The sequence below is a fragment of the Trematomus bernacchii genome, unplaced genomic scaffold (assembly GCF_902827165.1).
Source record: "Trematomus bernacchii unplaced genomic scaffold, fTreBer1.1, whole genome shotgun sequence".
NCBI lineage: Eukaryota > Metazoa > Chordata > Actinopteri > Perciformes > Nototheniidae > Trematomus > Trematomus bernacchii.
Window position 1 is genome coordinate 142,686 of NW_022987768.1, and position 12,315 is coordinate 155,000.

At 42.1% G+C, this 12,315-nt stretch overlaps 1 protein-coding gene and 1 long non-coding RNA gene across 2 annotated transcripts; both read right to left on the bottom strand.

Annotated features, from left to right (window-relative positions):
- Window positions 1-465: 465 nt before the first annotated feature.
- LOC117496721 lies at window positions 466-1,080 on the bottom strand. The gene is made up of 2 exons (XR_004557319.1): window positions 965-1,080; window positions 466-893 (listed from the first exon to the last, which is right to left on the bottom strand). It is a non-coding gene; the product is annotated as an uncharacterized LOC117496721 (long non-coding RNA).
- Window positions 1,081-2,714: 1,634 nt separating this feature from the next.
- Window positions 2,715-4,032, bottom strand: LOC117496722 (olfactory receptor 10A6-like). The gene has a single exon (XM_034148459.1). It carries the CDS (start codon window positions 3,673-3,675, stop codon window positions 2,719-2,721), a length of 957 nt encoding a protein of 318 aa, XP_034004350.1. The 5' UTR covers window positions 3,676-4,032; the 3' UTR covers window positions 2,715-2,718.
- Window positions 4,033-12,315: the final 8,283 nt, after the last annotated feature.

Sequence of the window (12,315 nt, forward strand, 5' to 3'; positions counted from 1 at the left end):
GTCAGACATCAAAGGCTAATTAGATTAGACAACAAAGGATCTACTACAAGGGGGAATATCACACCTACATGTTACAACACCTCACCCCCCTTACATCAAAGGACAGACATCAAAGGGCTAATTAGATTAGACAACAAATGGCAGACATCAAAGGCTAATTAGATTAGACAACAAAGGATCTACTACAAGGGGGAATATCACACCTACATGTTACAACACCTCACCCCTCACATCAAAGGATATCACACCTATCTGTGATATCACACCTACACGCGATAACACCTCGAACAAAGGGGCTCATTAGCATATCAAAGGGGCTCATTAGCATAAGTAGTAGTAGGTGTGACCTGTCACAGCACCTGTCACTTTTTATGCATACTAATGTGATTGAAACTGAATTTGTATAACTACTTGACTGAATGAACACCAGTAGAGGACTCAATAGCACGACTCAGGGACAGAGGCTTAGGTTGCAAAAGGGTCTTTATAGCAGAGGTTCGGTACACGGGAGATCAGTCAGTAAGGCAACCAACACAGACGAGGCAGGAACAGGGTCAGGACACGAAGCTGGGTCAGGTACACGTGGAATCAAGATACTAGGAATAAACACTGCTGGAACGCTAGGAGTAACAAAGACGAACTGGCACTGAGGGGAATGTGGACAAAGACTAAATAGTCGGGGGGAGTGATGATAATGGGGCACAGGTGAGGCTAATTCGGGATGGGAAGCAGGTGGAGTTCAATCAAGGGCAGGAAAGCTGAAACTGAAATGAGAGAAACTAAATAAAAACAGGAATAATAACAAAAACATCAACATGCTGGCTAGGGCCTTACACATAGACTTCCTCCTCCTCCTTCTTTCGGCTCGGGCAACACGGCCATCACTGCCGGCTCTGGACGAAGAGGCAAATAAATACAGATGGAACAACATCAAGGCACTGTTTCCATCCCGGGCGTAACTTACTGACAATACAGTCGCTGCTGCAGTAGCCCCTTCCCCACGACAGCAAATGGGTGCTCAGTAGTGGCCATTAGAGTCAGTCTGCTGTTTATCTGAGTCCCGCTCTCTGGACAGTCCTTCCTGATCTGCACAGGAACGTAGAGAAGATGAACATAAATACATGTACGTTTATACAAATATATTACACTGGCTCCCCGTGGAACTGAGGATCGAATTCAAGGTCTCCGTCCTAACCCACCAGTGTGTCCATGGAACTGCCCCTCCCTACCTCAAGGAACTCCTCACCCCCCATACCTCCTTGCGGACCTCCCGCTCCAGCAAATCCAACATCCTCAAACGCCCCAGGACTAAGCTCCGTACTATGGGAGACCGGACCTTCTGCTCAGCTGCTCCCAGTCTGTGGAACGCTCTCCCCGACCACATGAGAGCACCACAGACCGTGGACGCTTTTAAAAAAGGCCTCAAAACCCATCTCTTCAATAGAGCCCAGACCTTTTTTTTTTTTTTATTGTTTCTTTTTACTGCTTTTTTGTACTCTTCATTCTACCGTGTTGTGTGCTGTTTTATATTGTTCCATGCTCACTGCGTGTAGCACTTCGGGACTTGACTTCAAATATGAAGTGCGTTACAAATGAAACCCATTATTATTATTATTATACATTCATATATCTCACCTCTCCGACCTGCCCCCACTGGACCGGGACTTTATCACCCCCCACACACACAAACAATCCAGCACCAGTGACTTTGACGCTGCTATGGAAATGTTTGCACTCATTTGCACTATCATCTTTTTTTATATATATCCTGCTTACTTGAAGTAAACGGTTATTTTGTGTTTTTTTGTAATTATTGAGTGTTCTTGTATTTTAATGTGTGTTTTTTATACCTCGGGACTGTGGGAAACAGTATTTCGATCTTTCTGTGTGTACAAACATATTTTGAAATTGATATTAAAGTTGACTTTGACTTTGATATATATATATATTTGTGCGAGTATATCAACACTCCTTCCCTCAGGCTCAGGACAGAGATCTCTGTGTGTGTGCATTTCCTGTTAAAGTGTCTATATACTGTATATAAGTATATATACAGTTTATAGACAGTATATATACTTATCTGTTAATGATTTATTAGTGAACCTACAGATGACTTTCAACATGAATCATCATAAAGATATCATTAAGTGTTTTATCAACATGCAACCTGGCCCTGCTCACACAATTCACTCAGTTACCGTTTCCAGTGAGTTTATTTCATATAAAAAACATGTCATAAGATATACCTTCAACATATATTGTCCACAGTATTGAGTATGTAAGTCGCTTTGGATAAAAGCGTCTAACAAGTAACATGTAATGTAATATGCTCTGTACTACATTACAATTCAAACAAAGGCTTTACATGAATACATTGCATTAAAATATGAATGCAAATGAACAGCAGCTAGATACAAAAATGTGCACATTTCTACTTTAATGCTTTGGTTGCTGTTGGAGAGGTGTTGGCCACTTTAACTTCATAAAGTTAATTCATTTTTATAAACATTCTACATTTCATTTTCTTTTTAAGCATTTTTTTCATCTCCATCTCTCCATAAATATAGGTTTATATTTCCCAGTGTAAACATTAAGGTGACATCTGTCTGTAAATCATGTGGATATATAACACATTATAATCAACACTATGAACACAGTCACATGTATTCAATTTGTAATCAGCACATTTAAGACATGGTTTTAGGAGTCATTCACACTTTAGTTATCAGGCCTACCAGACAACAGTTTAGAACAGAGCACATGTTGACATATGTTTCGTAGTTTGGACATTTGCAGTCCGTACATGACGGGGTTCATTAGTGGCTGTATGATGAGAAAATACAGTGAGAGAATAATACGCAGCACACTGGGAACACCGCTCATATCAAATCTAGTCTGAAGTATTTCAAAGCCGCAGCCAAAAGAGAAGTTGAGGAGGGAAACAAGGTGAGGTGTGCAGGTACTGACAGCTTTCTGTCTGGTCTGTTTGGAACCAGAGAAACACACTCTGAGGATCCTCATGTAAGAGAAGAGGATTGGAAGCACAGGGACTAAGATGGTGAGAGCAATAGCAAACACTCCATAAATGTTGTTCACCTGAGTGTCAGAACATGCCAACTTTACAATAAGGTAGTTATTACAATACAAACTATTAATGATGTTCCCACACAGTGTCAAACGGATGTTCAAAGATAAAGGTATCAATGATTTCACAAAACTATACAACCAAAGCAGAATAATGAGGATAAGCGCCTTGTTAGAAGTCATACGTGTGTTATATTGCAGAGGACAACAGATAGCAAGATATCTGTCATAAGACATGACGGCTAAATTACAAAACTCTATACCTCCATATGTGTACAAGCAGAAAATCTGCAGGAAGCAGAGCGGAGCAGAAACAGTGTGAATGTCAGAGAGGATCTGAACCAGAAGGAATGGAAACAACCCTGTACTACCATACAGTTCATTTACAAACAGGCTGCACAGAAAAAGGTACATAGGTTCATGTAAGCTCCTGTTCACACAGATAACCACAATCAGAGACGTGTTGGCAACAACAATCACAATGTACACCATGGCAGTTATCATGAAACACAAGTACCTCAAATATCCAATATTCAAATAAGCTCCAAGAATGAAATATGATACAGTTTCTGAAGTTGAATTGGACATCATTCTTAGAGGTTAAACGTTGATATATCTGAGCACATTTGAACTTCACAGTCTTAACTTACCATCCCCCCCAGAGTGTGTTAGGAACTGTAAATGAATGCAACATGAGCACATCACACAGTGCAGTGTGTCTCACCTGCTGTGCTGCAGACTGCTGCAGTCCCTTCTGTCAGCTGCAGAGACTTCTGCTGCTTTAAAGCTTCCAGAACACCAGAGCCCAACAGGCCAGGCCCCCTCTACCATCGTATCAAATCAAGATCAAACTAAAGTTTGATCTCTCCTCTTATAATGAGGGCTGATTCAGACTGACCTGGGACCAGCTGCTAGTTCTGCTGCTATAGACTGAAGACTCTCCTCTTACAGTGAGGGCTGGTTCAGACTGACCTGGGACCTGCCCCTAGTTCTGCTGCTATAGACTGAAGACTCTCCTCTTACAGTGAGGGCTGGTTCAGACTGACCTGGGACCAGCTGCTAGTTCTGCTGCTATAGACTGAAGACTCTCCTCTTATAGTGAGGGCTGGTTCAGGCTGACCTGGGACCAGCTCCTAGTTCTGCTGCTATAGACTGAAGACTCTCCTCTTACAGTGAGGGCTGGTTCAGGCTGACCTGGGACCAGCTCCTAGTTCTGCTGCTATAGACTGAAGACTCTCCTCTTATAGTGAGGGCTGGTTCAGGCTGACCTGGGACCAGCTCCTAGTTCTGCTGCTATAGACTGAAGACTCTCCTCTTACAGTGAGGGCTGGTTCAGACTGACCTGGGACCTGCCCCTAGTTCTGCTGCTATAGACTGAAGACTCTCCTCTTACAGTGAGGGCTGGTTCAGACTGACCTGGGACCAGCCCCTAGTTCTGCTGCTATAGACTGAAGACTCTCCTCTTACAGTGAGGGCTGATTCAGACTGACCTGGGACCAGCTGCTAGTTCTGCTGCTATAGATTGAAGACTCTCCTCTTACAGTGAGGGCTGGTTCAGACTGACCTGAGACCAGCTCCTAGTTCTGCTGCTATAGACTGAAGACTCTCCTCTTACAGTGAGGGTTCAGACTGACCTGGGACCAGCTGCTAGTTCTGCTGCTATAGACTGAAGACTCTCCTCTTATAGTGAGGGCTGGTTCAGACTGACCTGGGACCAGCTCCTAGTTCTGCTGCTATAGACTGAAGACTCTCCTCTTACAGTGAGGGCTGGTTCAGACTGACCTGGGACCAGCTCCTAGTTCTGCTGCTATAGACTGAAGACTCTCCTCTTACAGTGAGGGCTGGTTCAGGCTGACCTGGGACCAGCTGCTAGTTCTGCTGCTATAGACTGAAGACTCTCCTCTTACAGTGAGGGCTGGTTCAGGCTGACCTGTGTGGTGGAAATGAACCGAGACCAACTAACAAATTATAAAAAATGGTGAAGAAACCTTTCCGTTTTACTGAAATTAGGATTCTTGAAATAAGACAGTCTTTTAGAGTTTATTCTCACAAGAAGGTAAAACGTTACAGATTGTCAAGCAGTCTGCAGCGAAATACAAAAGTCAGGAGATTTACTGAAGGTCTTATATTCACAAAATCAGACAGGTAAAGGAAGAAGGGGAGTGGTCAAGATGTCCAGGAAACATCTGCTTGCTGCATGGAGAGCCTTAATGTCTGCATTCCGTAGAGGTTAAAGGTCATCACCCTCTCACAATAGATAGAAGTTATCTTAACTGCTGAAGAAGAGCACATGGTGAACTTTGAAGGCTCACTCAGCATGATAACATTTCCCATTACATTCCACCCTTTTGATCATATTACGTTGCATTGTTGGAGGAGCTCGGGTCATAAGAATTGCATTGCCATTCCTACTCTGTAGCTTATGTGAATATGACAATAAATCTTTTGAAAATCTACTTATTGATCACAGAAAATCTACTTATTGATCACATACAAGGTTATACCTTTATCAGCATTAAAAAATCACAAGGATTACATTTAATACGTCACAGTGTATCATAGAAGAAAAAATACATATGCCATGTTGCAGCTACCATCTGACCACACGTATCTAGTCCCAATGACATTCAGATGACGTTGCTGTAGAGCCTAGTGATGTGGATCAGTGAGTCGATGTCTGGTTCATTCCTGTCGTACAGCTTGATGTCATCACGTAGAGGAGGTGTCTGATGGTCGATCCTTTTTGGAACCGGTATCTGTAGCCTCTCTTGTTGATGATCTGACTGAGGGGGTTCAGCCCTCTGCAGAACAGCAGCGGGGACAGAACATCTCCTTGGTACATGTCACACTTTATGGTGACTTGTGCAGTTGGCTTTGAGTTGGCCTCTAGGGTCGTCTTCCTCAGTCACATTGCTTTCTGGATGAAGGATCTTATGGCGCATTTCCACTGCAGCGCGTAGCACGGTTTAAGCGTGCCGTGCCAAACCCGGCCCGTTTGTTGTTGCGTTTCCACTAGGGGTAGTTCCGACTAACGGGTACCTCCAAAATCGTGGTTCTTTCCGGGCCAACAACCAGGCTGAATATGCTAAACTAGTGACATGAGTGGCTACAACTACAACACAATGAACATATTTTACCGTGATTTAATTGTAATACACGTTTCAAAATTATGAAGTAACAACATACTGATACCGGTTAGTAAAAACCATGAATTAATGCTTTGACAAGTCTGCAGACAGACGGCAGGAGAAACACCTTTTAAAATGCTTGTTTTCTAGATGGAGATTGGCTAAGCTAACGCAGTATATGCTCCGACCGTCCACACTCACAACAACGGCCTATACAGACATAAATAAAGCAGCGACTGTATTCACCATGACACAGGCAGTCTGTGGTTTGTACTTGTTTAACTTTTGTCTAGTTTCTGAACAGATATGAGGAGCTGTGAGCTCTGAGTGCTAACAGCTAACGGCTGATGTTTGGTTTTGTGGTTTGCATTGAAGTTGACGTCACGGCTCCGCCTACACTGCGTTACTATAGTTACTACCCCAGTTCCTAAACTGTAATGGAAACGCAGCATAAAGTGAGCCTGGCCTACCAAGGCCTAATTATACCGTACTAAGCCGTACGAGGCCCTGCAGTGGAAATGCGCCATTAGTGTCCTGTTGACCTCTTACAGCTCCTAGCATTCCAGTATCCATAGTTACTGTGTCTGGTCTAACTGTCTCCCGTGACTGCTCTGTCAACCAGTAGCTGGTGTTCGCCTACTCATCTTATCTGAAAAGATGGCTGACAGGAGCTTCCATGTTGTGCAGAGGCAGGTTTTTGTCCGGTGGTTCTTCTAAAAACACAGCCTGTTGTAATGCCTCTGTCGTTCAGCTTGTCACCGTACCTTTACTAACTTGAACACCGTATTTATTATCTGAATTTGCCGATAGTATTTTGATATTCTGAAAGGCAAGACTTTACTGTTTATTTGAGATCTGATGTAACCCCCAGTCTCGGACCCTGCCTCGTTATGGTCAGCCTGTCAATCATTAATTCAGGGAGACGTAGGGAGGGAGTTGTCACCCTGTCTTTACAAGCTATTTATCATTTGGCGATAAAAGTGTGATATTCTAAAATCAACCGAAATCCCCAAATGACTTTGCAACATCTGACTGATTTCACTTCACATATAGTATATAGTACTTTTACCCACAATAATAATTTGATATATGCAAACAGTGAAATACCTTATTCATTTTAAACTAGTTGTCACTTCCTCATTTCCTTTCTATCTTGTTTTTGTTATTTTATTATTATTTTATCCCTTTACAACTCTTACATACGTACACCAACATATTACTAAAAAAACATTAAGTTACATTTTTATTTAATATTAGAATTAGAGTTGTTTACCTGCTGCTCATTACTGAGACCTAATTAGCCCCCCCATCAGGTCCTTGGTCATTTGGCTGAAATTCAACTGGCCTCCAGGAGTTCACACACAGCTGTTTACAGCAGTAACCATGGTTACAAGTTGTCCTCCCAAGATGCAATGTGTGCTAATTAGCCCGTTAGAGAAGCTCGTTAGTGTCCGAGTGTCCACACAGACCCAGGGGGTCCACCGGGGCTCGTTAGTGTCGGAGGAGACAGGAAACATGACGACCCCCCCCCTCTGTGACCCCGCTGACCTCCAGCCGTTCAATAACATTAAATATACAATCTGTCATATATCTCCTCTGATATAAACATATACAGCTATACAAATAGTGAATAGAGTTTCTCCATGCACGTTGTCCAGCTGACGCTAACGTTAACTCAGCTAGTTTCTCTGAACACTTCAGATCCAGATGTCCTTCATCCCATTTCAATATAGAGTTTAAAAGCACCAGGATGTAAAAGTGTATGATGAAAGTGGAAAATGATCTCCAAGGCCAAGAAAGTTACAGACTCATTTTAAACTGATAAACCTCTCTCACATATGGTTGTATTTGCATCATCAGTGTCTTCTGGAGACTTTATAAAGCTTATAAACTGACATTTGATGATTATTTAAAGTGGATTTAGACGTTTTTAGGCGTTAGACACAAACAGATTCGATCTTGCAATGCATCCTGGGATGACTAATAGTGACCGGGACCAATCACAGGCTTTTGTGGAAGTGTTTACGGAAGTGATGACTGATGGGAGGTGTCCCGTTTAGAGACAGACGGACAAACAGCTGATTTTGCATTGTTTCTATTTTATTTGTTCTACTTTCAATATATTTGAATTAAAATTAAAATACATAAATGGATAGTTCTTTATATGTGTAAATGTACTGTTTACATGAGAGTATGTTTTGTGAGTTTATCAAGCTACATACAAAACAAAAACACTTAGCTCTGATATGTATGAGCTGATACCTGGAGGTGTAACGAGTTCGCCTGTTTCACTGCAGACATGATCTGATCTGATGAAAGCTCACATTTGTAGTGAAACTAATGGAAAACGTCAGGACTTTTTTGGTAAAATATGTCCGTACACAGTAAATTCCCCAGTGTTAAATATTCATTGTCAAAGTTCATAGACTCTTTCAGAGTTATTACAACACCTACTAGAGTCAAATGCGCCGCAAGCCCCAAAGTGTTGGTGAAAAACTTCGGGGTTAAAAGACGTAGTGTAAAAAGTGCTCTGAAAAGCCCCGCCCACCTCGCTTCTGACAGACCAGGACTGTATCGGTAAGTTTCTCTCTTATCACCTATTCAACCAATTATTTTAGAAATTTCAACAAATGCAGCATTTCAAAATAACTTGATATTGTTGTTAAACACACACTCCAGTTGGTTTTGTGTCTTTAAAATACCGAGTTCCAAAGTGCTAAAGTGACGGAGTAGATGGCTAACTTACACATGTGAGCATTTATTTACAAGAACTAGCTAACAGCGAGCTAGACTAATGTTGGCAGAAGGTACCGTGAACGTTGTCAATTTAGAGGGGCGGTTGTGTTGTCTTTGTAACATCTATATTTCAGTAAAATAGCAAAGACTGCATGGAGTTGGTTAAACTAGCTAACATTAGCATTACGTTAGCTTTTTTTGCACATGGATGTAACAATAGCGTAACCTTATTTAGTTTCGTATGACTTGGTTAATGCATGTATTTTATATAAAGGGTTTAATTATTATGTATATTTTGTCTAGTTCAACTAAATAGTGCATTTTCAAGCCATAGTTAACCGTTACAGTTCTTCCAGAGTCCTTTCTTATGTGATATTTTGGCAGTGGCTAGTTGAGTTTCATTTAACAAGTAACACAGATGCCTTAAACGCAGCAAAGCGTCTCTGCGCTGCCGTTGCAATTGTGTATCTATAGGTGCATCTCACTTCAGTTAAAGGGGACCTATCATGCAAAATGCACGTTTGTACGTCTTTTATACATGAATATGTGTCCCCGGTGTTCCAGGGAACTCACCAAGTGTCAGAAAACACAACCCTCTCTATTTTCCTCCATACCCAAATCTCTAAAAAAGGGGCTGCAACGGATCTGATAAAAACTGATCCAGATTTGAACACTGTCCTGACGTCAGGACGGTGTTCAAATCTGGATCAGATGATAGGAGGCTTGTAGGAGCTGTCATGTTAGACTTTAGCGCAGCTTCCGATGTGATCGATCACAGTCTGCTGGTGAACAAACTCAAATGCTATGGCTTTGGTTCTGTTGCTATGTGTTGGATGGAGAGCTACCTGACGAGGAGAAGGCAGCGAGGCTTTTTCAATGGGAGCTTTTCTGACAGTAAGGCGTTGCAGTGTGGGGTCCCACAGGGGAGCTCGCTTGGGCCTTTGTTGTATTCTATATTCACAAATGGCCTTCCTTACGTATTAAATAAGTCCAGTGTAATAATGTATGCTGATGATTCCACAATGTACAGTACAGCATCAACATGCAGTGAGTTACACTATCTACTTCAAATAGAGATGAAAGCCATAGCAGACTGGGTCAACAATAACAGACTGCTACTCAACATTGCAAAAACAAAAGCTATGGTGTTCGGATCCAGACATATGTTAAGCAGCAATCCTCAGTTGAGCCTGACTCGGGCTGCTCAGCCATGGAACAGGTAAAGAGACTAAGTTGCTTGGCATTGTTCTTGATTCTGGTTTACAGTGGACAAAGCAAATAGACAGTATCGTAACTAAAATGGGAAGGAGCATAGCTGTGACGAGAAAATGTACAAAGTATGTAACACCAACCACTTTGAAAGAAGTCATTCAGTCTCTGGTTTTGTCACATCTTGAGTACTGTCCGGTCATATGGTCATCAGCAGCAAAAACACATATACAGAAATTACAAATAGCTCAAAACAAGGCTGCCAGACTCGCTCTCCGCTGTTAGAAGCGCACTCATATTGGAGTTATGCATAGAAACCTATCATGGCTTCCAGTTGAGAAACGTCTGCAATCTCGTGTTATCACTTTTCTAAAAAATGTCCAATTTAGCAAAAAAACACTGTATTTTTATGATCAAACAGTTTACACAAGAGACGAGCACGACCATTGGACTAGACAAGCTACATCAGGCCATCTCCGGGCACCTAAACTCAGGACCCATCTTCTGAAACCTTCTGTGACTTATAGACAGGGGTGCACATAACTTTTTTAGTGAGTTACTCAGATGAGTACCAGGAGACAGCGTTTGGTACTCACCCCACATGAAGCGTGGTTTTAATAAGTGCAGTCTTCCTCACTGTCCTCCTCAGTGTCTCCTTCACTGTCCTCTATTTACACTTCTTGCATGCTAGATGATGAAGATGCACCTCCCTGTCTCTTTTTAAGCCTCCGATTTGCTTTCTCCAAAACTTGTTGCCAAAACTGTGAAGTCCTTGCATTTCCTGAGGCCAAGTTGAAGGATCAAATACTAAGAAATTATCACATGACTTGAAGTCATATCTGATTTCAGAGGAGGGAAGTTACTAAGTACATTTATTCAAGTACTGTACTTAGGTACAATTTATGCTACTTTGTACTTCTACTCCACTACAGTTCAGAGGTAAATCATGTACTTTTCCTCCACTACATGTATTTAATACCTTTAGTTACTTCACAGATGTGGATGAATGATGTGAAATATAATCAAGTGTTAAATCAGACTTTAGTTCCACCTGGAGTAAATCCACAAGCTACCCTGCAGTATACAAAGTCATTCAAACTAGCTGCACCTTTACCAGCTTTGAGAACACTTTCATGATCAATCATTATAAAACATATCATATATATCATTCTGAAATGCACCAATCTGCACAATGACTACTTTTACTGTCGCTACTTTCACTAGGTGTTGATGATAATACTTTTCTAATTTTACTTGAGTAACACTTCTTCCACCTCTGTCTGATTTCAAACTCTTCCATTAACAGCCTGAGTAAGTTTGCAGCTGTGTGTTTTACTCCACTGTTGTAAATAAAACTGCAGCAGCTTGACCACAGAGCGTGACCGTTGTGATCAGCTGATTTTGCGCAGTTCTCCAGTGTGTGCGCGGGGCACAGAATGTGCACAGGGGAGTCTCCCACCGCAGCCAGTTGATGTAGTTTTGGTACAATTCTGTTGTAGGCCTACACACTGACGTTAACAGCAGCTCCGTCTGTGCACACGGCGACCAACTCTGTCGTCCAGTGATCTAAGCCTCTTTCTCCTGTGAAGCTTCACAGGTCCGTCGGTTATGTCCTGCGCGGCACAGCCAGCACCCAGTTCAATCAGTCATAGAAAGTCCGAAGATTTTTGCAGGGAGCGAAACGGCAAAGTGGCTGCTTAATGTCTTTGTTTTTTTTGGACATGTCTAATAATTTACTCCACTGAGTGTTGACAAGAAACACGTATAGACGAAATATGTGTTTTGTTTTGATGACCTATCAGGTACGCAAAGGCGCGTTGTGACACAAGTGACGTTACGCATTTCAGATTGTTGCCGCGCATGCGTACCTGCGTACCAGTTATGTGCACCCCTGCTTATAGAGCTATAAAGGAACTCATTGCCAAACCACCTCGCTGACATCGAGTCCAGAGCCTCTTTCAACAAGAGATTGAAGGGCCATCTACTAATGAGCATGTTCCCTGTGAACCCTCATTTAATGTGATCTCATGCTTTGTGCTGGTGGGTGTCTTGTGCACTCATCCTTGGCTGAGATTGATATTGAAAGTGGATGAGACTGTTGATGATGTTGGAGATATTGATGATGTTGTTAATGATGTTAATGATGTCAGGACTTATG

Bases quoted from the DNA above. Each gene is read 5' to 3' on its own strand.
- LOC117496722 (XM_034148459.1), bottom strand. From the start codon at position 3,675: ATGATGTCCAATTCAACTTCAGAAACTGTATCATATTTCATTCTTGGA.